This window comes from Eublepharis macularius, chromosome 10, assembly GCF_028583425.1.
Source record: "Eublepharis macularius isolate TG4126 chromosome 10, MPM_Emac_v1.0, whole genome shotgun sequence".
NCBI classification, from domain to species: domain Eukaryota; kingdom Metazoa; phylum Chordata; class Lepidosauria; order Squamata; family Eublepharidae; genus Eublepharis; species Eublepharis macularius.
Genome location: NC_072799.1, coordinates 28,932,027 through 28,959,864, shown reverse-complemented (window position 1 = coordinate 28,959,864; position 27,838 = coordinate 28,932,027). Strand labels below are relative to the sequence as shown.

Here is a 27,838-nt window from a genome sequence, read left to right as displayed (position 1 = left end):
GACAGCCGACCATCAGCCAGACAGACAGCTACCTTACCGGCAGGACAGCAGAAGCAGCACATGGCCATGCCCCAAGCTGCAAACAGGGAGGAAGGGAGTAATAGAGACCAGCTGAGGCTGCTGGAAGCTCGAAGCTGAGGAGGCTTGCCAGCCAGCCAAGAGAGCACAGCTGTAGCTGTCCAATGCAGCCAAACTAGCTACCCCAGGTGCAACTGCTTGAGTCAGCCTAGGCCAATGCTAGGAGGCAAAAGAAGGGTGTGGCCTGGCAGCTGGGGCCTGGAATGAGGGACAGGATATAAGGGAAGTCCACCCACAGGATGTGGTGGGTTGTTTAGGAGTGTGATGGTGTAGAGGAGAGAGAAAGAAGGAATGAAAGAACAGTGAGGTGAAGGTGGAGTGACGGCTGGATAGGGATAGCTGCCATGGAAGGCAGCCAGGACAATGTCAGGTTGAGGGGACCTGTGAGTGGACTGTGATGGTAAGGTATACCCCCCTCCTTCCACAGAGCGGGATCCTGCATATTCCCTGAAGGTCCTTTAAGGTGGAAGTCAGGCAGGCTGCTGTCTTACAGGGTGGCATCTAGGGCAGAACCTGACACCCAGGGCTGTAATAAACTATGGGAGAAAAAAGATAGACACAGCACAAGTGGCTGTCTTTTTACATTGCTGTTTTTCTATTTTTATTTGGAATTTTATTCTGATTGAAAATTCTTTTAATGATGACAGAGTAAGTTATTGCAGGTATTTTAACTGAGAGTGTAGGACTTCAATATTTGGGATAAATACATTTCCCTTCTGCATTAGAGCTACCTTCTCAGATTTCAACATTTTTGTGCCTATAAAATACATAGGTAGTACATTTACAGCGCAATCTTATGCAGAGTGGATTTAGACATGTGTAACTCTGCATTAGGACTGCACTGTTAATTGCATATAATTTGGGGGTTTGGTATATATAACTAGTGGGATGGCTACATTTTCACTGTATGTTTGTTGAGGAGTGATGGTTTCCCCCACACATAAATGATTGTGTGGGCCGAGCAAAGGGAGTGGAATTTTGTAACTATTCCCTTGGACACAGAAATATGCAGCTGGCAAAACAAGACTTCTGAAGTGTTTCTTGTTTGTTCCATAATTTGCTCAAATAACATCTGTATCTCCTTGCTGTCTTTGTAATGTTTGGTTTTTATTTAACTCCATAAAAAAGGCGCTCTTGGTGATTCACTTGGGTGCTATTTTCTCTTTGACAAATGAGTCATTTCTGAGTCTCCGCTCAATTCCAGAGATCAGACTAAAGCTTGCTACTGTGAAATCTCCCCCCTCCCCCGAAGGAGTCATAATGCCCGGTCAAGACAAAGCCTCCAAAGTCCTTCCCTCTGTGAGATGCAGTAACTAAAAGCTGGTGTGTAATAGTAGCTCTTCCAATTATTGTCTGACACCCTTGGAAATTACCCCATAGTAGTCCAACATAAAAACCATCAATTAGGAGACCACCGAGTTGGCTAGAAAGCAGAAAGACCCATCTTGCTTCCAAAGGTGCTTCTGCACATGATGTAGAAGAAAACTTGAGTTTGCTATTGAGAATAAAGTAGGTTCAGCAATGAGTTGCATCCGATTTTAACTCATGGTACAACAAACAAAAAAGGCTGAATTTCCCAACGTATTTTTAAGCGTAAAACGGCAGCTACTGAAAGGCTGATTTGGCTCTGGGCCATGGTGTGGGATGGAGGTTTTAACCTTTTCTTTCTGTGCTTTTCTCCCAGGAGAAATCAGCTTGGCTGCCCAACAATGTATCCATGTATGCATGTACAGTATGTTCTCTAGAGCTCTCTCAGCCCCACCCATCTCACAGGGTGTTTTGTTGTGGGGATAATAATGGCATGCTTCATAAACCGCTCTGAGTGAGCATTAAGTTGTCCTGAAGGGTGGTATATAAATTGAATTATGTTCGATTATGTTATTATTATGTATGCATGCATGTATGTATGTATGTAATTTACAGTCTGCCTTTCTCACTGAGACTCAAGGCAGATTACACGGTATGAAATTAGTACAATCCGTATCAAGTACATTTCAATACAGTATCAAGGACATTTCCATAAACAATGCCATAGGGTAAATAGATACAAGTTTAAAAGACATAGTATTAGCAAGAATTCAATACAGAGTAGAAAAAATACTGAAGCAGAACATAATCAATTCTAGGACTAACATTAGACAACATGGAGCACTGGTTGTACATAGGAGTTAATAGGAAAAAAGACAGGTGTACTTTGCGTGCTTGAATTTTTTCCCCCTACTAAAGCTAATAGTAACCCAGATAGACTGATTTCTTTGAGGTTAATGTCATGATAGGAGATTATTAACCCCTTTCTCCCCACACCATGATTCTAATACAAATCAAGGGCTGATTTTTAACCTAAAAATGCAGCTGCTTTATAACCTACAAATACATTGGAGAACTAATCACAGCTATCTCGCGTCTTAACTACCGCATCTGCATTCTCAGTTGAGTGTATCTATCTTTACACGTACATTGATTGTAGCTACCCTTTGCATCTGTAGGCATGTACATAAACGTAACAGGTACATACCTGAAAGGGTATATGTGTGTGTGCATAAAGCAACTTCTTATTAGACTTCTGCTTCTTGAACATATAAATATGTAAAAGGCTGCCCTAGTCAGACCACTGGTCCATTTAGCTCTGGATCATCCACTCTGGCCAGCAATGGATCTCCAGAGTCTCGGGCAGAGATGAATCCTTGCTAACAGCTGCTTACATGAGACTCTTTAACAGGAGATGCCAGTGACTGTATTTCTACATGCCAAGCCAATGCTCTACCATGGCCCCTCTCCCTGCCCCTGTGTAAGATGCCCAGAAAATAATTTACATTGTGATTTTTTTAATTTTAATTTTTTATTTATTTGAAAAGGAAAAGAATTGAAAAATGAGCCTCATATGTAATAGAAATAAACATATACTATGACAACAATAGCAAGAAATCTACACATATAGATTCTTAAAGGATTTCCAAATATCTAAAATAAGTCTATGCACAATTATGGTCTATATGCTATACGTTCAAATACAGATCAAGTTGTAAGGTCTTCCATCCATTGAGTTAGAGGAGGTGGGCATTTGTCTCTCTGACACATTGTAAATCACATTAATTTCCCATGCAAGCAAAGTGATGCTCAAAAATCTACAGCAAAGACTCTTACCATATATGGAACAAGAAATGCCAGATGTTGAAGCTGGATTCAGAAAAGGAAGCGGCACATTGCAAATTTACGATGGCTAATAGAACATACCGGGGAATTTCTGAAGAAAATTAGCCTGTGTTTTATAGATTACAGCAAAGCTTTTGACTGTATGGATTATGGAAAGTTATGGAGAATGTTAAAAGAAATGGGGGTGTCACAACATCTTATTGTTTTGATGTGCAACCCGTACTCTGGAAAAGAAGCTACTGTCAGGACAGAACATGGGTAAACAGAATGGTTTCCATCCAGCAAAAGTGTCAGATAAGGATGCATATTATCTCCCTACTTGTTCAACCTCTATGCAGAGTATATCATAAGGAAAGCTGGATTGGATCTAGAAGAAGCTGGAGTGAAAATTGGTGGAAGGAACATTAACAATTTGAGATATGTAGATGACAGCACGTTACTGGCAGAAAATAGTGAAAACTTGAAACAACTACTGATGAAGGTTAAAGGAGAAAGCTTCAAAGCAGGATCACAGCTGAACATCAAGAAGACAAAAGTAATGGCTACTGAGGAATTATACAATTTTAAAGATGACAATGAGGAAATTGAAATTGTTCAAGACTTTATATTCCTTGGCTCAATCATCAACCAAAAGGGGGACTGCAATGAAGAAATCAGAAGGGGACTGAGACTTGGAAGAGCAGCTGTGAGGGAGTTAGAGAAGATCTTTTAAAATAAAGATGTCTCTTTGGGAACCAAGATCAAGATAATCCAAACTATGGTATTACCCATTACTATGTATGGATGTGAAAGTTGGACGGTAAAGAAAGCTGACAGGAAGAAAATTGATTCATTTGAAATGTGGTGCTGTAGGAGAGTTTTGTGGATACTGTGGACAGACAAAAAGACAAATAAATGGGCACTAGATCAAATCAAGCCTGAATTCTCCCTAGAAGCTAAAATGATGAAATTGAGGCTATCGTACTTTGGTCACACATCATGAGAAGACAAGATTCTCTGGAAAAGTCAATAATACTGGGGAAAGTGGAAGGCAGTAGGAAAAGAGAAAGACCCAACACAAGATGGTTTGATTGGTTGCCCACAGCCTGGCAGAGTGGTCCACTCAGCTGGAGATGTTAAGCACATTTCCAGGGTGAAGGCAGTGGAGGGCGCAGGCCTCAAAAGCGATCTTGCTAGCGATCTTGCTCCAGCATTCTGGCCCAGAAATCCCACCGAATTGCATTCAGCAGTGGACTGGGAGGCAAAAAAGGCTCTGCCCCAGCCTCACCAAAATGGGGGAGGAAAGAAGAAATAGGACCTGTCCCCTGGCCTGAACCCCCAGTGGAGTGGAAGAAAGAAGGAGCAGGCCGGCTGCAACCTCCATCCACCTGCTTAGTGTATGGCTTGTGGCTATAGTGGCTCCCATACACCCTGTAGGGTGTATCCTCTCACAAGGGCCACCAGCACACAGCAGCTATAGTTCACACCCACTTTGCATGGGCCTGTCTATCCTCCTGGTGGGAGGGTTGGGACCTGGCACTTACCTTTCGCAGTTCCGGTTTCAATCTTTGCACGTGCTCTTTGAGCAGATGCGCTCCAACATTGGCATGATGACGTCCCTTCCAGAAGTGAGGTCATTACGCCGGGGCTTGGCTGGCGATGTCACTTCTGTAAGTGGCCGGTTTGGGGCCTAAATTGGCCCTAAATGGAGCGTGGGGACACACTCGCAGCCAACACGATGATGTCACTTATGGAAGTGACATTGCCATGCTGGATGGGAGCATGTGCATGGCATGGTGCCTACCGGTGGCGGGCAAGCTCCAGGAGTTTGCCCCCTCCCGCCGATTGCTGGGCGATTGGTGGATAAGGGGGCAAATCCCTGGGAGTTTGCCTGCCACCGGCAGGCACCTGTGAACTCTACCTGGAGAGGGAGGGGGCTGCTGCTTTCACGAGGCAGGCCCTCCAGCTTCTGGATCCAGCTTGCATCCACCTCACACCCATAGTCTTTTACACAGAGGGGGTTGCCAGTTTGTGGTTGCAGAAGCTCTTGCCCCTCTCACAAGGGCCACCAGCACACAGCAGCTATAGTTCACACCCACTTTGCATGGGCCTGTATGACACAGCCCATCCCTTTTCCAGTATCTGCCAATCTACTTTGTACCCTTGTGGACTGGAGAGAAATCCAGAACCCTTGAACACTTGGAGGGAAGGAGAGGAGCGGGGGAGGGGACCCACTTAAGGGAAGTTTGAATCAGATCAAATTGGGAGGTTCCTTAAACTGGGAAGGGGTTTTGCTTTGTCTCCAGACACTTGAAGTGAAAGTGGACCTTTTAGTGTGGTGGCTTGGTATGGCATGCACTGGTATTACAGCTGCTTGTCCCCTGGTGCAGGTAAGGGATCCCCCACTCCCAGTCTTTGCCTCCCATTGCCACTCATCTGGCTGGTGTGGGGAGAAGGCCTGGAGAATGGGCAAAAGCCTTCCGGGCCAGCATACAGCGGACACACTCCCACTGAAGTGACGTCATTGTGCCCCCTCTGGGAGAAGACCTCCAAGGTGAATGCCAGGCGCCCTCCTCCCACCGTGAGAGTATGGGGTCCTGGCAACCCCAACTGGTATATGGATCTCATATGTAGTCTTTCTGGGTGTTTGGGAAGCTATTCGGATAGGCCTAGGTCTGTGTTTTGGAAAGGCTCTAGTGGTCATCTGAAAGAGTAAGAAACCTGGCGGGAACTTGTGTGTGTGTGTGTGTGTGTGTGTGTGCCTGACCTTTTTCACGGGTGTGCTTGGTTTTGTGACAGGAAAGTGTGGGACAGGCAGATAAAATGTGCGTAGGATCGTAGCCCAAGGACTTGACAATGGGCTTTATTTGAATGGCACCGCAGTCTGAGGGAAGCTGCCATATTGATTTACAATTTCTGTTCCTCATTCTCAGTTGTTTAAGCTGGCCTGTGTAGTAAAACACATTAAAATAAATCAATCTAATAGTAAGACATCACAGATTAACAGTCTAATAAAAGTTTTCATTGCCTGGCTGCAGAGTCATATATTACAATTACTTCATAAATGCTCTGCAAAAGCCCCCCCCCCGCCCACACACACACTGCATGCTTTGCAGAAAATCACGAATGGGTTTCCATGCTGCTACTTGTTGGTAAGCAATGAATCTCCTGCATTACAGCAGCAAATGAGCCAGTCGTTCTATTTTCTACTTCACTGGAAGCCTGGAAAACTTTATATGAGTGAAGGGCAATGGAGTACTTCGATTTGTACAAAAAGCATCATAACAAAACATTTTATTACCACCCTTGTTTTGAATGCTGTTCACTCCCTGCTCTCCCGCACCAGGATTTCAGTGTACTGCATGCAACATTAAAATTCATCTACAGTAATTGCTACTTAATTTTTTTTTTAAAGCAAATGGGAAAAAAGAGAAACCATTTCAAGGATTCAAGCCACATTGTGGTGTGTTTTATAAGGAAGAACTATACAAGCAATCAGAATATTGTGTTCAGTTCCATTTGACTGGGAGTTTAATGGGTTAGATCCAGCCAACTTTTTCATTCAATCTCACCCAAACAAACAAGAAAGAGGCAAAAGGGCCTAAGAAGAAAAAGTGGCAGAACTGCAAACGGATCGTGACTTTCACCAGTAAGGGGTTAACTGGCTCCGCTCCAGCTTCCCTTCCCTGTGATGCTTTAAATGACCTTCCATAATTTCCTTTATATTTCCACAATGAAAAAGATTAAATGCTTTCTTTTCAAAAAAAAATTAAAGCTAGGAATTCTTAGAGCGGAAAGGTATATTTCTTAGGGGGCATTGCCACCATATGCCTCCTTTAACTAGAGGCCTGGACAAAGGAGTACAGACAACTTCCACTGATGCCTCTAAAAAGCATTCATTTAAACCTGCTAGTGTAACTTCCTGCCCTAGTATTGTTGTTTTATGATGTGCTTCCCACCAGTTTTTTTTCTAAAGTATACTCATCCTGTGGTTGTTTGCTTTTTTTAAAAAAAAACTTTGGAAAAAATGAACTCCTTAATCAGGGTTTTTTTTCTGGGAAAAGAGGTGGTGGAACTTAGTGGGTTACCCTTGGAGAAAATGGTCACATGGCTGGTGGCCCCGCCCCCTGATCTCCAGACAGAGGGGAGTTTAGATTGCCCTCCGCGCAAGCGGCACGGAGGGCAATCTAAACTCCCCTCTGTCTGGAGATCAGGGGGCGTGGCCACCAGCCATGTGACCATTTTCAAGAGGCTCCCGAACTCCGTTCCACTGCGTTCCAGCTGGAAAAAAGCCCTGCCTCTAATGCTGCTTGTTGTGCCCTACTCTGGCAGTTGACAAGAATGCTTAATGGCTCTCATCACATAGTCAATCAATTTGACTCGTCTATACCTTCAGACATTCAGTTTGGTGCATTATACAAATCTTATCAAAGAAAGAAAATATTGTTGGTTACTCAATCCTTATATTTAATCCTTATAGTTAATTATTTTCTATCAATATTCTATTTATTAACCTATATATATCTATATATATGTCAATCTGTTAGTCTAACTGCTTATAGATCAGAATGAGTAATATATAGAGAATAAGTCAAATTGTTTAATTTAAATGTGTAAGATTTTTATGGTTTATGATATACAGGTTTATGATATATAGAAATATTTAAAAATGGAAAATGGGATAAATTGTTTATCTAAGATGGAAACAAAGACTTACAGTTTGGGTATATAATAAGAAAAATAGTTAAGGATGTACTGCTTAGTATAATGGAGAATATATATTTGTTTTAGATAGAGGAATTTAATAGAAGTAAGGGAAAAGGGACAAAGGGTTGGAAAACTGTTGGAAGTCAACAAAAGGGGGGGAAAGGGAGGGGGTTAGAAATGAAAAATTTGGGGAAAATTGAATGTAAATGTAAAAATAACGGATTCTAACCCAATAAAAAATTTTTCAAAAAAAAAAAAGAATGCTTAATGGCTGGCTCTCAAAACCCCAGTGCACGTTCTCCAGCATGAACATTTTAGCTGTATCCCACCTCATTGGAATTGCAACAGTATCTCTGTTAGAATTCACATCATCAGCTTAGGAGGAAAGGCAGGTCAACATATAAGGTGATAGAGCTGAGCGGGAAGGTAGGGTATAATTTTTTTAAAAAATAATAATAAATACCACTTCAAATTCTGAGGGAATAATAGTTTTGAATGCTGTTTTTTATTTTTTAAATTAACCTTTACAAAGAGATATCCAGTACAATAGCCATTAAAAACTTTCTCCTTCATGTGCTAATTTGTTTTTGTTTTTGAACTTACAAGGAATGTTTTACACGGGACAGCATTCAAAACTGGCATTCACGACTTGTAATGGAGTGGAGCATTCTGTTCTAACATCTTAGGATTCCATACTGATATTCCTCTGTTTAATTAATGGTCTTTGTTAAAAATTATTTGCTGAGAGAGCTGCAATAGAATAAACCAGAAGGAGACTAGGGAAGAGATGATAGGTAAAATCATAGTTTCAGGTTATTCCTAGAGAGGTATGATGTCACTTCCAGATTTTCCCCAGAAGTGACATCGCACCATAGGTCCAACAGCTAATTTATTTATTTATTTATTTTCTCCCTGGGAAATGGGAGTTGGGGGCTGGATCTGAGGTTCTCCCATTCCAACTGGGAAACTAGTGACACTAGTTGTCTCATTGCTGAATTACTGCCACTGCTAATTCAGCACAGAAGCAAAGGGGCTTCTACATTGCAGATTGCCCTGCATTTTCTCTGCTCTGATCCCCCATAGTGGTATTTCCTCCTGGCCCATGCCACCAGGTAGCTTTTAAGTCACCAATGAACAATTTGCTTAGCATTGTAATAGCATTATAATGCTATAGCAATTTGTAGCCACTTTAAAAACCTTAAGCCCTCCAATGGTGCCAGGGGGCTGGCTACCATGACAGGGAAAATGGCATTAATCTGGGTGGGACCAGGAAAGGTCTAGACTTTCCTGTCCAAAGAGATTATAGGGAAGCAGATTTGAGGAAAGCTGGAAGGTACACAAGAGCACATGATACTGTGTAGAAATGTGGGGAGGGAAGATGCCTTCCCATTATCATTCCTGTTGGACCAGATACCTAATATGGAAGTAGCCCAAGAATACCATTTTGCCACTGATTTTCCCCAGGCTTAATAACCAGAATAAATATTCAGAATATCTTTGCCTGACTTTGTATTTTAGTTAACATTTTCTTCCCCGTACATTTCATTATTAGTGATGGTTGAAATCCTCTCAGCTCGGATTGTAATTGATGCCAGTTACGAGAAGTAGCTCAGAGCCCTCAAAAACAGTGTGCTATTATTCAAGAATTATTATCATTATCATCATCATTATTATTATTATTTTGCACATGCACATCCTTGTGTTGCTCATTGGGAATGGTAGTTGGCAGCTGAGCAGGGAAGGGAAATGGTTGCCTAGGCAGTTCTTCTGATTCACTTTGTGTAAAGGTCACATTTGAATGATACGTGCCGTGCTCCTGGATGTATGTCATTTTCTTTTATATCTTGGAAAATCCAGACCAAATTGATTGCTCAAGTCAGGACTCAGGATATTGTGCTGTAAATTATTTTCCCATTTTAAGAAGTGCAAGTCTATTTCAGCAAGCATACCCCAGCACTGCAGCTGCCATTTTGACTGGCCCAGCCTGAAGAACGCAGACCAAGCAGGTGCAAAATGGACACAATCACCTATGGGGTAGGTTAGACCGAGAGAGAGTGACTGGCCCATGTTTAATCATTGGGCTTCATGGCTCAGTCAGAATTGGAACTCAGGTCTCCCCAGTACTCCTGTGACACATTAACCATTGCATTTCTGCAGCATATAAATTTTATTGCCCAAATATAGCCTCTTACCATTTTATTTCCTCCTTTTTCTTTTCCATGATATCATTTTATGGGCAATGAGTTTAATTTTCCTCCCAGTGATGCATAACTTTTCACAAATTTTCCTCCTCTACTCCTTACAGTAAAGAGTCTGAGCATCATTGGCTTCTGCTAAGGCGCAGAAATAGGACTCTGGATGTACTAGTTCAGGTCACTGCCATGACGGCCAAAGGCAAAAGCTCCATGCAGAGGCCTGATCCGCGTGATCACTCACTGCTTAGGGAGGCAGACCAGGCACAAGCGTGCTGGTTGCCTCTCCATGGAACTCTGCTCAAGGCAAATATGCAAGTGAAGTTTCTGCATATACACCCCCTTCTCATGATCAGTTGACTCTGGACTTGGAATGTTGTTGATCACAAGGAGGGGAGTGTGTATGGGCACTTTGTGTGTTTACCACATAGGTGATGGAGCTGGCATGCTCGTGCCCAATTTATCTTCCTGCACAGTGATTGATCATGCTTATGGGTCATCTGCATAGGGCTAAAGTGTCATTTTCAAAAGGACCCAGAACTTATTTACTGTTTCACCAATAGAACATTAGCATAGGGTTCACATTCCGCTGGTGGGAGCAGGGGGTCCCACCTTTCGTCCCCCCCACTTACCTGGCTGGCAGGGGGGAAGGTGGGGAACGGCCCTCCTGGGTGCACTCCTGGGGCTAGCACAGTGATGTCATTGACATCATTGCCCCATTGTGAGAGCACTCCTGCACTTTGCAGCGGGCCGATTTGGGCTCCAAACGGCCTGTTTGGGGCCCAAATTGGCCCGCTACAAAGTGCACATGTGGTCCCCGTCTTGCATTATGATGTCACTTCCCAGAATACAGATACACCCCAGGTCCCCCCTCCCACTGGGAGGATAAGGGGACCTGGCAACCCTACTAGCATAACCATCTTTCTTAAATGGAAGGCATGTCCCAAATGTACAGTCAAAGCACATGATGTGAATGTTTAACAATTTGCCATAAGCACATCTATAAAATATAATTTACAGGGGCAGCCTTCACACCCTGCTTAATAGTAATAACAACAACTACAGCAACCGTGTGCTTATATACCCCTCTTCTAGACAGATTAGTGCCACTTTCAGAGTGGTGAACAAATCAGTGTCATTATCCCCACAATATAGCTGGGGAGCTGCAATGAGAGGAATGGCTTACCCAAGGCCGCCTGCAAAGCTCATGGCAGTAATCGGAGTCAAACCAGCAGAGTCCTCCTGACTCTCAACCTAACCACTTAAGCACTATGCTATAGCAGGTCTCGTGAGCTATGGGAGTGTACTCTCTGGAAAGAGAGTTCCACAAACAAGGTGCCACAACAAAGAAGGCACTACCATGTCTCCCCATCAGTCTGAAGAGCTCAGTGTAGGAAGGACTGCTTTTCATGTAAGAACTGCTGCTGGCTTCAAGGCCTCCGTATCTCCAACTGAAATGGCCAAAGGGGATGTGAAGGACCCAGGAGGAGCGGCTGTAAGATTGATCTCGATAGACCAGTGGGTTGACCTCATGTAAGGCATGTGTTCCTAAAGCACCCTGCAGCAGTAACATGTTTTTTCTTCAAATGGGAGAATTGCCATATGGTCTTTGGGGACAAATGCTGCAGGGATGATTCCACAGGCACGGTGCAGGAGGAGGGAATTATTGTCATGTTCAGGGAAAGCTAAATATTCTTTTCACCCACTTCAGTATAATAAATCATCTGCTGTCATATTTACCCGAATGTGTCAGTTCATTCTAAAATCCTCCCTAGTGCCTTTGTTTTCCTTTTGTTGTCCAGAATATTGCTCTTTCACATCTCTGTTTTGAAAAGAGAAATCAGTTTCTAGCACATACTAGGATGAAAATTACATCGTCAGGCTGCTTAGACATAATGGTTTTGGGTTTACAGGAGTGTCTGCCTCCAGATTTTCCTTACCTTTCCTTACCATTGTTCACAGCAGACAAGGTCAACCTGTATTAAAAGTTTATATCGTAGAATCTCCAGTTTTAATTAATGAGCTCAGTGGTTTAGTTTATGACACGACAGTGTTAGCCCCAGCTCTCCGGTTGTATTGTGGGGATGATAATAACAGTGACTCTGTTCAGTGCTCTGAGTGGGCAGTAATCTGTCTAGAAGAGTGGTATTCAGAAGCCCTGGTACTTGGGCAAAAACCATAGTTTTCCCCCCAAATTCCAGAGTGGTAATGTGGCATGGCAGTGATGTGATGATGTCACTAGCAGAAGGGAGGTCAGTCTGTTACCAGTGAGCATGCACACACTGACGCTCACACTCGCCCCACTGCCTGCAATCTACCCCTGCCCCCCCCCACTGGTTGCCAGGGGTGACCTAGCAACCCTAACCAGTCTTCAGTCTTCATGTTTCACAACCAACCCAGGTTACAATGAGCAAACTGGCTACATACACTGCTCCCGCCATGCAAATTAAGTAGTGGCAGTGCTCCACCCGAGAGCCTACATTCCCAAAGCTTGACACTACAATCCTGTGAGATAGGTTATGCTGAAAGAGAGTGACTGTCTCAAGACAAGAGCAGGATTTAAACCTAGGTTTCTCAGATGCTATCTAACGTTCTAACCACTACACCAAGCTGTAATGTGGGTGGTTAAAGCCAAAGGAAACTGACAGATGTAATGCCACTCCCACTATGTCCACTGCAGGGCCTTGTGCTCTGCAGATAAGCAGCTCTTGGTGGTCCCCAGCACAAGGGGCATTTGTCTGGCCTCAACCTTTTTGGCCCTACCTCCAGCCTGGTGAAATGCACTCCCAGTTGAGATCTGGGCCTGGTGGGACGGACCTGTTACTGTTCCGCAGGGCTTGCAAAATGGAGATGTTCTGCCAGTCCTTTGGCTGAGAGCCAGCAAAGTGTTTCTTTCTTGCCTACCATGTTCCATGCTCTGCCAGTGGCTTAGGGTTGCCAGGTCCCTTCACTCTCCCAGTGGGAGATTGGGATGCTGGCTCTTACCTTCCCTCCTTCCCCTCCTCTTCTTCTCGTGCACACGTGTTCCCAGCTGGTGTGATGATGTCACTTCCAGGAAGTGATGTCATCACGTGGGTCAAAAGTTGGCCTGGAAGAACTCCTGCACTCATCAAAGGGCTGAATTGTGCCCTCGCGGGGCCTGATTCAGCCCCAAACGGGTCTGCTGTGGGCTGCGGGAGCACACTACTCCACCTGGGAGTGTACTGTGCTACTGGGGGGGCGCCCTGGGGGACTCACCCCCTGCTGGCCAGGTAAGTGGGGGCAGAGGGAGGTGGGAGCAGGGGATCCCCTGCCCCGGGTGGGGGAATGGCAAACCTATAGTGGCTGCCCTGGACCGGTGCCACAGCTATATCCATGGTTTTTAGGTATTTATTGTAGCCTATATTGTTCATGGTGCCAGTTTTGTATTATATTTAGCTTTTTACATTTTTCTGTTGTTTTTAGATTTTTGTATATGATTTTAATGTATGATGTATTTTCCTGTCGTTAGCCACCCTGAGCCTGTTTGCGGGGAGGGCAGGGTATAAATCTAATAAAATAAAAATAAATGCCAATTTGTTTGTTTTATTCCATTTATAGCCCGCCCTACCTGCAAGTAGGCTCAGGGCAGGTCCCAACAGCAAATTGTGGTTTTACACTGTGTACTTCCCCATGCCCTCACTCCCTTAGGTGCTTAGTTTCTTTTAATTTAGCACAAACCGTGGTGTGCCATGATGTGATTTATGCTCCTGCTCCAAACTCAGGATTACAAACCATGTAAAAATGATATTTATCTGATATTTTCCTAAACTATTAGCAATGTACAAGCAGAAACAAACTTGGAGCAGTTCCAATTGTGCAAGATCTTGCACAACTCCGAGCGCTTTATATTCTAGTGTTCAGAAATGCAAGTTGGGATCCAATAAATTTGACTTGGTGCAAGTGACTATAGTGCACTTTTCCTTGTACTTCCACTCAGGCAAGAGCTCAACCGCAAGCGGAAATGTTGGGTTGGATTCAACCTCACGTTTCTCATGAGGTGATACATCCACTGTCTGCACCTGAGCTCTAGCCTTGGTTCTGCTCCTGCAATAGTTGGTTGTTATGCAGCTTCACAACATATAGCAGTGTTTGCTCCAAAAGGTCTCGTCACATAGACAAGCACTTGTCTTTATATCAACACATAACCAATTACCATTCTATGAAAATAATGATCCACTCTTTCTGTATTTACAGGAATCATTAATCTAACAATATGGAACAATCAAGATTGCAGTTGTTTCATAGTTTCAATTAAGAACCAGAAGGCTATACTGTTAACAGTCACGGTAGCAAAAGCAGACTAGAACCACAAAAGTTTATGAACATCATAAAAAATAAATACATAAAAATTGAACAAAATACATTTTAAAACATGTCTGTTGTTGGAGTCTATTATATTCACAGGTAATGAAATGCAGGCACATCTTGAACTAGAAACATCGATGGAGAAATTATATTTTGTAGCCCTACCGCTGCAATAGGGACTCTGTGTATGGGGGGAGGATACTTTCTTTGAAAATAGCAGGAATTAAACTTACCAGTTTCACTTCTTGGTCATGTACATATTTGAACTGCTTGGATCCTATACTTTCCACTTGTGCCAGACCGTCTCGGTTGGTGGTGGCCGCGATCCATCACTGGGCGCTTTCTGCCGGTGCAAGATGGTGTGTAATGTCAGAAGAATGGAACACTGCCTCTGTTAAGGAGGACAGACAGGACTTCAGAAACAGGAGGAAGGTACAGGATCCAAGCCACTACTTTTTATGTTTAAATGTGTTAGAAGCTGCTTTGAATACTGAGAAAAGTTAGGTCGGTTAAATACATTTTTAAAATTACTCTTCCTCAGGGAAGGCTAATTGAAAGGAAGAGGATAGAACATAGACTCATGCAGAGCACTGGTAGACAGCCACCTTTATCAGTATAAACAAATCTATGATCATGCCTTTTTTGCTTCTTCTTAATTTTGTATAGTATCATTGTGAGGTTTTTCAGTTTGCTCGTTTTTTGCTGCAGGCAATTCCAGTTCATTGGTTGCTTGTTTGTTATTTAGGAGGGTACTAAGAAAGGCTCACAGCAGCTGGGGTTCTTCTAGACTGATTTTTCCCTTCTCTGCCTGCATGTATTTAATCTGGGTTAGGCCAGATGCATGAGTTGCTGGCAGAAGTTGAAGGCAAGCGCTAAAGAGCTCTTGGACCAGGGCTCACAGCCTGGGACCAGTGAAAAAAAACAGCTTGTCAGATGTGGACCTGTCTGGATTTGATAGTAACGTAGAAACTTTTTTAGTTTTACAGGATTTGAAGCCAGTAACACCTTAGAGGCCAACACGATTTTCAAGGTTTGTAGCACAGTGGTTTTTCAGCTGCTGTTACATAGTGATTCAGTGGTTGGGTTGTGAATCAGCACTCTGCTGGTTCAAATCCCACTACTGCTATGAGTTCAGTAGGTAGCCTTGGGTAAGCCACTCCTTTCAGCCCCAACTTCCCAGCTGTATTATAGGAATAATAATAACACTGACTTGTTCACTGCTCTGAGTGGGGCACTAATCTACCTAGAAGAGCACTACTGTTGTTGTTGTTTAACCTTTTGAGAGCCAAACATCGCTTTTTCAAACTTCCCTTCTTTAGAGTCAAAGCTTCCCTTCTGAGTGGTTTCTAAGGTGCTACTGGACTCAAACCTGGCTACTACTTGAAACTTTTTTTAGTTTTGTAAGCCTCTTTGAGTCACTCAGGGGGGAAAGTGTCCTTAAAAATGTTCAAATAATGGCTTGAAGATCAAAGCTCATAGGTGTGGTTTGCACAATGGAAAAGTGAAATCAAGTCAGAGATTTTTAAGTCAAACTGCAGGGATAAGAAATTCAAAATAAACCAACCATTTTAGAAATTTGGGGAGTTCAGGAGACTAATTTTGCTGCACACTAGCAATTTGCTTGCAGAATTACACTGCAGTCCTATGCAGAGTTTGAGGTCAATGAGTCAGCTTAGATTGGAGTAACTGTACCCAGGATTGCATGCTACTGCCCTACAGTGCAATCCTAAGAAGAATCAATGGGCTTAGACTGGAGTCACTTTCCTTAGGATTGCACTGCTAGTCTGTTAGAACAGTTGGGTCATCATCAAATAATTGCTTTCAATTTCTATATCATATTAAGAAAAAATTACATTTTACTGTGTACTCTTCAGAACCTTTCCCCCAGACGTTTCGAGTTTGGTGACAGTTTTATGATATTTTTGTTTTACCAGATATATGGCCATTACTGATCCTCTAAAGCCCAGACTCTCTGCCACTGTTACAAAAGTGGTGATTGCAAGCATATGGATTCTGGCATTTCTACTTGCCCTTCCTCAGTGTCTCTTTTCAAAGACAGAAGTGATGCCCCGAAGAACTCTGTGCTATGTCTCATGGCCAGGTGGCATCAAACAGCGTTTCACGTAAGTGTTTAAAATGTAATGCATTCCTGATAGACTTCTCTATCTCTTAAGAGCAAAAGAACACGGCATTTGCCAAATGAGCACATTCCAAAGGTTTTAGGGATCACAGATTAGACCTGAATACAAAAAGGGCTCCTGCAGGCCTCTTTAGAAATGTGAAGAATATGGTATTCTGGTCGTCTCTCTCAATTTTTCTCTTGATTTTTGAATCAGTTTCTGTTAATTCACACCTCTTCAACATAGACTCCCCTTGTTTCCAAATATTCCACAGTGCCTAACAAAAGAGGCGGTTGGATCCTGTCAGCTTTCCCAATTAATCTTACCCAAATCTCATTATTAAAGTCCTTGTCCCACATGGCTTTTGTCTGTGCTCCACAACATGTTCCACAACACAGCCTTTTTGGTGGTCAAAGGGGAGACCTTCCTTCATTTTTCACCAGTGAACAAGCTGGCTGGATTCAACACTTTCCTCCAATGCCATAATTTAACCCACTCATTCAGCCACATCACCTGTCTCTAGCTAGCCAGCCCCCGCAAAGAGGATAAGTAGTGTTTCTAAATGATACACTGAAGGGCCTGAAGTTTTCTATCTTTAACCCAAATTTGAAGTCAACAGTATAAGAATATAGGAAGAGCCCTGCTGTACATCATCAAGGGCACATCTAATGAAACATCTACTTCCCACAATGACTGCCCAAATGCCTCCAAAATCTCCACTGTTTCCGTCCCTCCTTATCCCCATATCCAAAACCACACTGCTTCTGTACACTGACGTTCCATTTAGCCATCATGGCTCGTAGCCGTTGATAGATCTATGCTCTCTGAATGTGGCCAACCATTTTTAAACTAATCTAAAGCAGTGGCCAGCATCTCATCTTGGGGTAGTGAATGCCCTAAATTAATGAAGCATTGTGTATAGAAGTATTCTATAACTTAATTTCCCAAAGTCATTGTTAACCACAAGTACCCCAGCTACTAGCTCTTCTCTAGTATTTTATTTGTGCAGAAAAGATTAGGGCATTTATTATTTGTAATGCTTCCTCCTCCTCCTCCTCCTCCTCCTCCTCCTTCAGGGTAGTCAGATGCAGTATAATCGGTTAGTAACTGGAAGTAAGTGGATGAGAATTCTTTGTTTCATGCATAACCTTTCTGGCTCCCTCCTCATTAGATATAAGGATGTTGGGTGGTGGAATGGGTAGATATGTGAAGTTGGGGAAGTGGGAGTTCAGCATTTTCAATGTTATAAAGTTTAGGTCAAAATCCAAATGTGCTGGTGGTAATAATATACCTCCTTTTGTTTATAAAAAGAACTTGTTTCCTAAGTTCTTTTATTTTTTTCTAAGCCATCAGAAGGTAAAAAATAAGATATGTGTGCTAAGACAGCATAGGATGCAGCAACTCACCCATCCCCCACCCCAAGTATTGGGTAAATTTGCAATTTTGCTAAAAGATTTTATATTGTGAATGCAGTTTGCTTAGGACTGACAGGAAAGTAAATATTGCATAATTTTAATTTCCCTCCAATTTTCCATTTGTTGCCAAAACATAATGAAAAATCTCACCCACCCTCCACAACAATAACCCCAACTTTTCCAGAAATGTTACATATCTAGAGTTGGGAAGAAATGCTCTACTATCCCAATGAGGCCATAAAGCCTCACCACCCCCTGGGGAGCTGGTTGTTTTTAACAATACAAACAGCAACTTGTTTTGACCAGTTCTGCTGAAACAGTGTGTCAGTTTAATGTTGTTGTGTTACAGGTACCAGGTTATTGTGATCGTACTGGTATACTGCTTTCCATTGCTTGTCATGGGTATCACTTACACAATTGTTGGAATCAGCCTTTGGGGAGGTGAGATCCCAGGCGACACATCAGACAAATACCAGGAGCAGCTGAAAGCAAAGAGGAAGGTACTGTTCTACTAGGCTTTCCATTGTTTTTGATGATTAATATACCTTTCTGTTGCTTCAAGAAATGTGTTTCATTGTTAAGGTTGCCAGCTTTTGATTTCAAAAATATCGGCCACATTGATCCAACTCCAATATTGGCATGGCCAGGATATAGAGTTGGATCAAGTGGACCCAGAAGATTATGGGCAGAACATGAAGATCTGAGAGTTAAGAGGCAGACAGAGGCCCTTTCCACATGTCCTTAAAGAGACGACCCACTCATTGAATGCTGGCGGCTTTTCCCCTTGACTCCAGATGTATCCATTTTCAAAATGTTTGCAGGCTGTTTGACTTCTAGTTTTTCAACACCTTTTCTGGGGGCGCACTTTCCTGCAGTCCTGAAAAGACACCAAAAAAAATGGAAGCCAAACAGCTTGCAACCATTTTGAAAATGGAGACGTCTGGAGTCAAGGGAAAAAGCCACCAGCATTTGGTGGGTGGGCCAGCCCTTTAAGGACATGTGGAAAGGGCCAATGTCTGGCAGATCTGCTGCAGAAAGTAGGCGGAGCCTTGCAAATAATGGGTGGAACTTGACAGAATCTTAAACTCACTCCCACTCAGAGTCCAACAAAGTTTCTCTGATAGAACACGATATTACAGGTTGAATCAAACTGATGGCTTGAAAACCTTTTTCATGGTCCTTATCCATCATCCTTATATTCCTTCACTGCAATCCATAGTGTAGAGTCAGTTATTATTCCCATTGAACAGATTGAGAACTAAGGCTGACATTTAGGAAATTATTAGAGCTGCAGCATTTAGTTGGTTCTTTAATTAAATAACCAGGCAGCACTTTTTAAAGAAAACTTTTAATTTGTTTTTAAAGTAGGGATTTACATTAAAACAACAGTTGGCTCAAGTATGGGCAACTGTAAGCAAAGGCATGCCCGATGTAATGTGATGCTTGCTAGAGGTGGCGGGGCGGGGGGGGGGGGGGCTGAGGCAGACCCTGAGCAAATGGAATTGTAGCCAGAAATGACACCAATGGGCATTGATGGCTCTACCATACAGGCCAAGAAAAGCCCAACATAGGAGCTAGGGGCAACTAGCCCAAAAGAAAGAGTGGGTGGCTAGGTGTCCTGGACCCAATGACCATGTGAGACAGTCATGATGCTCAGCAGTAGGGGAACCTACCTGAAGGCACCCCAGTGTACAGAGCTACTCAAGAAGCCAGTGGGGGAGTTTGTTCTCTTTCTCCCTTCCCTACAACATCCTAGCACTACTAAACCATGGAAAGGGCTTCTTCACAAATAGGTAGGCCGCACAGATTAAGTCATCTTCTAACACCAACGGGCATGGAAGAGCTGACTTAACAACAACAACAACACAAATAATACTATTATGATGATTATGATTTATCCCACCTTTCCTCTTGTCTAAAGGTGACTTAGATGCCCTTGTCGAATGAGAAATGGTTCCACCTCCTGAGACCACAAGTTCTAGACATTCTTCACATATAATTCATTTAAACATTTTATATCCTGCTTTTCTCCTCAAAGAGTACGCAAGATGGCTCACAAGTCGGATCAAGCCATCATAAAATATTAACTCACAATTTAAAGCCACAGATTTTAACAATTTCATAATAAAGCGGGGGCTGTACTAGTTCAATACATGTATGGCCCATGGAAAATGCATCCAGCCCTAAGTTTCCTTTCCATCATAACTTCTAGCAGTAGAAAACATGTGATATGACATCATACACATTCCTGTTCTGGCTCTTTGTCATTGGCTGGCTCATGAGAAGGTGGGGATCCTGGGAACATGATCATGACAGCTCAGGATTTTGTATAACTGGCTGTTCGTCTTGGGAGAGCTGCTGTTTCTTGGTAGAGCCATTCATCCTTTGTGATATGTAGTTCTAACCCAAGTCACCCGTTCCACAGTTACACTTGCAATTGATTCATATAAATCCACTGCAACGTTTGGATCTCCATACACACCATTCTCTCCTTTTTCGGCTCTAGCTTTGCTATTGCTTCAAAACATTATTGGTTAAGCGTAGACTTGATCAGCCCCACTCTTGTCCCTTTCTCTCTGATTAAACTTGTATTGAGTTTTGCATAATGTTCTGAAGTCTTCTTCCCCATCATCGTTCCCACACTGGTCCTTTTTTTCCATTTCAAAAGCAGTGAAAGATTGTTCTGTTTGCATAGTCATTTGATGGCTAGTTAGGGGAGAGGTACGAGCTTGTTTGGGAGGGATGCTATCTAAACTAACAATCTCACACCCACCCTGCCATTTTAATAGCTAGCACCTGGTTTGAGCTCCTGAAATAGTATATAGCTTAAATAAAAGATAATTGGGTCAATATTTGATGTGACCTTGTTCCTGGCTTCTGTGCAGAGAGTACAAAGAATAGTGGCATCCCAGGGTCCATGGCGCAGAGTGGTAAGCTGCAGTACTGCAGCCCAAGCTCTGCTCACAACCTGAGTTCGATCCTGGCAGAAGCCGGGTTCAGGTAGCCGGCTCAAGGGTGACTCAGCCTTCCATCCTTCCGAGGTCGGTAAAATGGGTACTCAGTTTCCTGGGGGAAAAGTGTAGATGACTGGGAAAGGCAATGGCAAACCACCCTGTAAAAAGTCTGCCAAGAAAACATCATGATGTGACGTCCTCCCATGGGTCAGTAATGACTCGGTGCTTTACCTTTTTGACCAGGGTCCATGAGACTGAACATAGACTGTGGAATAGGGGAAAGGGCCATCATTGTAGCTCTTTGCCCTCCAGCTTATACTGCATGCTGCCACCATCACCACTAGGGTTGCCAACTCTGACTTGCGACATTCTGGGATATTTGGGAGCAGTGCCTGCGGAGGGTGGAGTCTGGGGAGAGAAAGAAGTGGCATGAGGATGTGATGCCAGAGATTTGATCCTCTGAGGCTGCCATTGCCTCCAGAGATCAGTTATCATTAGCGATTGCCAGCTCCAGGGTGGGGATTTTCTGTGTATTTGGCAATGTAGCCTGAGGAGGGTGAGGTTTGAAGAGAGGAGGGACCTCAGAGGAGTATAAAGCCATAGAGTCCATCTGTATATTGATTCTGTCGTCTGGAGAACAGTTCTAATTCTTGAAAATGTCCAGGTCCCACCTGGAGGTTGGCAGCTGTAGCTGTAATTCCAGGAGAATTCCCACCTGGAGGTTAGCCACAGTTTGAATAAAAGTCTCTGGAACATAGGGATGTGGAGGGCTTTCCAGCTCCTAATCCCACCCTATATACTGTGATCTTATGTTGATACCAAAGCAGTGCAAGCAAGGGGTTAAGTCTAGTCAAATTCTCCAGGCAATCTTCAGGCTCTTCTTGCAGCCTAAAGGGCTGTAGTTTTAATAAAGGACTGTTGAGAACAGTAGGTAGAACAGGGCTTTTTTTCAGCAGGAACGCGGGGGAACAGAGTTCCGGAACCTCTTGAAAATGGTCACATGGCTGGTGGCCCCGCCCCCTCATCTCCAGACAGAGGGGAGTTGAGATTGCCCTCCGCACCGCTCGGCGGCGCAGAGGGCAATCTCAACTCCCCTCTGTCTGGAGATCGGGGGCGGGGCCACCAGCCATGTGACCATTTTCTCCAAGGGCAACCCACTGAGTTCCGCCACCTCTTTTCCCAGAAAAAAAGCCCTGAGGTAGAATATGACTTTTTCATGTAAAATTAATTCCCACACTGCCATATTATCTAGCAAATCACACAAAGTTTATTATGTGCTGTATGTGCATTCAAGAGTGCCGTGTGTAGATCATTAGCGAGACCTTCAACAAGTGGGAACGGAAATGTTAGGTACAGTGCTATCCATTAAAATGTTTCCTGTAATCTTCAACTTGTAGCTACTAAAATGAAACATAAGCCCCACAAATTTTTTATCAGGCCATTTTCTGGATTATTGCCACCAAATCCTTTTCAGTTAGCAAAAGACCTGCTACTGCTCAAGCCTGGACAGAGTCTGACTGAGACAATAATGTGAGAAATCATTTGTTGAGATAGATGTTGTTTGCAGAAACCAAGCATGCAAGGATATTTATTTAAGACTCTGTCTTTGAAGGGAACCTGCCACTCTTACATTTAGGAAAGGGAAGAACCACACTGAATGATGAAACATACGTATTACAGCTACCAGATCATTTGTAGGGAAGTATCAAAATCCAGCTTGAACTATGCTCTTCTGTACATATCATACAAGCTCCAGATTTGAGCAAGATTATTTCCAACATTCAGAAACCATCAGAGACTCTCTAGACTGGCAATTATACTGGTTTCTTTCTTCTCTGTCCCTAACATTAGGAGGCAAGATAGTAAAAGAAGAGAGAGATTTAGCAGATTTATGCCCTAATATTACTAACTTCAGTTCTGATATTAAAGAATCTGGCTCAAGTTTTTCAAATGAAAAAAATGGCCCAAACTGAGTCTAGTTTTTTTCCCTCTTGCTCATCCCTAATACTGAGAGCTATTAAAAGGAAGACTGGTGCTACTACAAATTGCTAAATAATGACCCCAACTCCTTCAGTCCCTTACATATCTAGATATTGAATGATATATCCAATTTTTAAAATCATATTTTCATTAAAATAACAATGAGAAAGTATTGCCAGTATTGTTAAGCCTAATTCCCTGTTTCATGTCTGGGGAACTGTTTAACATTCAGACATCTTTATTGTATCAGGAAACCCCTGTACAAATGAATACTAAATACAACATAAACCACGTAACGGCTATATTCTGAAGACTTATTATGGGTACTTAATGTTTTGGAACAGGGAGTAGTGAACTGCTGATTTCCCCCTCCCTCATAGTCCCCCCACCTTGCCCCCTATGCTGTTCCTGAGGGTTCACTAATCCCTCTCCCTCTAACAAAATTTCAAGAATCTCAGCAACAGGAGGGGGAAATCGACAGAATCACCAGTCACACTTGTTTATTTACATACTTCATTTGTGTGTGTGTTATGTGCCGTCAAGTTGCCTCTAAACTATGGTGACCCTATGAATGAAAGACCTCCAAAATGTCCTATCATTAACAGTCTTGCTCAGATCTTGTAAACTGGAGGACGCTGCTTCTTTTATTGAGTCAAGCCATCTCGTTTTAGGTCTTCCTCTTTTCCTACTGCCTTCTACTTTTCCTAGCATTATTGACTTTTCCAAAGAAATACTTCATTTATACCCTGATTTTCTCCTCTCCTCCAATTTATCCTCACAACAACCCTGTGAGGTAGGTTAGGCTGCAAGTGTGTGACTGGCCCATGGTCACCCAGTGAGTTTTCATCACAAAGTGAGGATTTGAACCTGGGTCTCCAAGATCCTAATCTGGCACTGTAACCACTCCACCACACTGGCTCTCTATTTAAGTGTTGTTGAGTCTTTGAGATGCCATGACTATGTTATATGCCATTTCTATGCAATGAACCAAAAATATTTTAAAATATATAAATGAAGGGGGAAATTTTGCACAGGAAAACAGAAAATAGAATGGAAATAAAAAACTAATAGATTCTGGTTTAGAATGGAGGAGCGATCAAAATGGGGATTTTTCAAGTTTAAGTAGTAAAATTCAGTAGCCTCTTCTGATGGATTGCACGTTTTTAAAAAGCCTGGAAGTGCTGTACGCACAGCTGCAGGACTGTTAAGGATTAGTCCCTCACAGAATCAGAGAGCTTTGAGTGGCAGGCTACTCAAAGGGATCTGATTGGGTAGCATGAGCTGGAAAGAGGAGGGTCTGGTTTCATAAAATATATGCAATTTTCAACAATATTTGTGCATCAGTAAATCAGCATTGTACATATGACATGCACAGTATGCATAAATGTTACATTTTAAACTGTATAACGTATCAGTACAACTCTATAACATATCAGTGGACCTGCAGTATCCAAAACAAAAAACAGAGAACTGAAACTGCTGAAAACAATGTGTATAATGGGGAACAATTGTTCATCACTGGATCAGAGTACGAAATTTCTCGAATGGGGGAGATGTGCATATTCATATACATTTAGGACAGAGATGTTCAACTAAGAGATTTTGATTTTCTTGTCCTCAGAATTTACCTCTATTATTACAGTCTGGTTCCTGTTTGTTCTTAGTGCACATTGGTAATTACAACACATAATCCAACAATTCAAAATGTGCGCAGATGTGCAATAATAGCAAGGTTATTGATAAGTTCTGTCTGCATCTTTCCTAATTTGCTTTTCTCATAATGGACTTGTCTGGCATTTATTTTAAAAACAAATATAATTGTAAGTGGCCACTCAGTGGGATACTTGTGTGTCTTGGCTTTCAAATGAGTTCATTGTTCCTTCTTCCTGTAATAAGCCATAACAATCTTTTGATTTGAATGAATAGCAAAGTTGTTTTGCATGCTATTTCAGATGCAATTAAATAAACCCATAGAGAGCTATGTGATTCTGCTTTTGATTATGAAAGGAAAATACTCGGTGGCACCTACAAGTAAGACCGTGTGTTCCGAGGCAAAGCCTAAAAGCCCTAATTAATTAGACCTGTGGTTAATCCTTATTAACTGCTACATGCCTGTGAAGAGTTCACATGAGACCTTTTAAGGCCTAAGAAACTTTGCCAAGGTGATGGCAGCTAAGATGGAAGCGGGCTGGCTGTTTGCAGTTGTGGAATCCCCGGAGTGCTTCTTTATCTGAAGCATGGCAAAAAGGGATCCCCCCCCCAGCCGCCTGCCAGCTGATAGTTTAAAGGGGCCTGCCACTTGCAAGGCAGGAAAGGGCCTTTTAAACTGTTAAATGCCCCTTTTTCTGCTGCTGCTAAGCAGCCAGAAAGGGGCATTTGAACCCCACAAACCATAAACTGGTTTGGAACTGGCCGCAGTTCGGTGCCAGTTCGTGGTTCCTGGTTCGTGAAAACCCACGAACCTCATGGTTCAGGGGTTTTTTGGGTTTTTTCGGTTCATGCCCATGTCTAGTTTGGATCCAGCCTTGAATTTCCATGGGCTAAAGGAATTTCACAGATTCCTCCATCCTGCAGCAACCCAAACTTCTGGAAGAGAGGGGGATCCCCCTCCTACAGAAAAGCATGGGAGGATTCTGAATTCTCCTGTGAGAATGCAGCAGAAATCATCCCCCTTGCACCAATGGAAATTCTAGACTGGATCCGAGCCATGATATTTCTGTAGATTCTGGGCAGATTGTGTTACCAAATCCATTCCCCTATGATTAGGGGGCAAAATGGGTGAGATCTTGTGAGAGCCATGATTAGAAACTCCCAGGATTCTTCAAAAGTAAATTTCAGGCATGCTTGGCTCTCTCTCGGATCAGAACCACATAGAGAAAAAGGATTTGATCATTCCACCTCTACATGGTTTTGCTAATCGAAACTGGCCACCGAATCACTCTGGGTTGTTGTTAGCCCTTTAAAGAAAAAAGACGGGCAAAAGATGTGTGCCCACTTCTTTTCTTTTAAAGGAGGGGAGGAGACTGGTTTTGTTTAGCAAAACTTCCAGAGTGAAAGGATTAAACTTTCTAAGATCTGGGCCATTTCCAGATGGCTTACCTGAAGCCACTCCATGCCACAATGTTGTGGATCGTGCTGGGGAAAATGCAAAATATTGTGTTTTCTCGCGCGAGTTTTGCGAGATGTCGCGCAAAATTCATGCGAGAAAATGCGATATTTTGCATTTTCCCCGGCATGATCCACAACATTGCGGAATGGAGCGGCTTCAGGTAAGCCATCTGGAAACGGCCATAGTCTTCTTAGATATATTAGTAGCTATAACTATAATTGGAGGCACTTCCTACTGGAAGATGTAGTATAATAGGTGAGGAAACAGGAAATAGAAGGGATAAGGTTTTGGCTTGGACCTACAATGACTTACTGAATGATGCAGCAGTTGTTATTATGTTTGCCAGCCCAGCACTGGCACCTGGCAGATTACTGGAAGTGGGGGCTGCAAACCAGGAGTGACATCATGGCATTGGCATGATGCTCTAGGATCCATGCCAAATTCTACCATCCCCTAGAGTTTGGGGTGAATCCAAGACTGTTGTGCCTACTCTATTACATCACTTCCAGTCTGTGCAACACCAAATCACCCCCCTCCAGGGTGGTGGTCTCCCCCAGTTGTTATGTCTGTTTAAGATCTACAATATGCCTGGTTTGTAATTTAAATTGTACCCATTTGCTTGATACAACACTTTCTCTCCTCTTACCATTTGTTACCAGGACCCCACTGCCTGAAATTTATTTTCAGACAATGTGGAGAGATCCACGATCTCAATCTCATCTAGTTTGACTCTCAGTCCCATAATTATGAGTGAAAATGATATGGACCAGTGAATATCATGGGAACAATAATGTTGCAATATGGTTGAAGCTAAGCAACTGCTGGAAGAAAGATCATGGGAAACCAGATATATTGCATAGTCTCATGGAGTTGACATACTGAGCAATTTTAGATGTATCAGGCTCAGTACTCTGACTTGAAACGATGTCTCAGGTAGAGGTGTCTATATCACCTACTACCTGTTTCTTTTAACTAGAAATTCTGGGGATTAAACCTAGGACTTTCTGTATGCAAAGCAGATGCTTTACTGCCTAGCCATGCCGTCACACCAGAGTCCCTCTGGACTCTTAAAAAAATACAGGTAGCTAAAATAAATATTACTTAGCACCAAGCAATGCCATTATGCACAACAAACATAAATTATTCCACCACTGTAGGATATCCTCAAACTAAAATAAAAGACTGAGGCTTTGCTTATGGCCCGAGTCCATGTTATGAATTTTCACAGATATTCAGCCTGAAGATAAGATCTAGGTAGAATCTCATCATAACCGTGCCCAGGAATTCTTAAAAAATGAGATTACACAAACAGCAAATACAGTGTGATTTGCCCTGTTCTTACAGGCTGGTGAGCTTTTCTAGCTGGTGGACTTTTATATCTTCAAACAAAAGATCTGTTCATAGAGTAGTAAGGGTGCAGAGAGCCATCTGAAACCACAAATCCCATTCAGTTTCTTGAACATGTAAATATTTATGTAAGCCTTCTAAAATTATTTGATAATTGCGGGATGGGGGGACACTGCCTTCTAGAGGGAGGACGTTTTACGGAGAGGCTGAGGAGTAGTTGCCTAGCAATGGGACAGTTGGAGGATGGCAATTGGGAGATGTCAGTTGGAAGCCCTGAGGGGAAAGAGTGAAAGATCTGAAAGAGGGATATCCAAGAGGAGAGAGCCTGGAGAGTAGGAGGGAAAAGGTGGGATGAACAGCGACCATCATCAGGTGTGGACTTTCTGAGGAAACATTTCTGCTATTGTGAAGAACACTTACACTGTGTAGCCATAAAGAAGCAATCCTCCATCCTGCCTCTGTCTTAAAGTGAGTGAGT

General features: G+C 42.9%; 1 protein-coding gene across 1 annotated transcript in view; it reads left to right on the top strand.

Annotated features, from left to right (window-relative positions):
- The window catches only part of TACR3 (tachykinin receptor 3), a 57,706-nt gene that overhangs the window by 8,442 nt on the left and 21,426 nt on the right, over window positions 1-27,838 (top strand). The window contains exons 2-3 of the mRNA XM_054990421.1: window positions 16,370-16,558; window positions 18,320-18,470. Coding sequence (XP_054846396.1) covers window positions 16,370-16,558; window positions 18,320-18,470 — 340 coding nt within the window. The remainder of the gene's footprint in view (window positions 1-16,369; window positions 16,559-18,319; window positions 18,471-27,838) is intronic.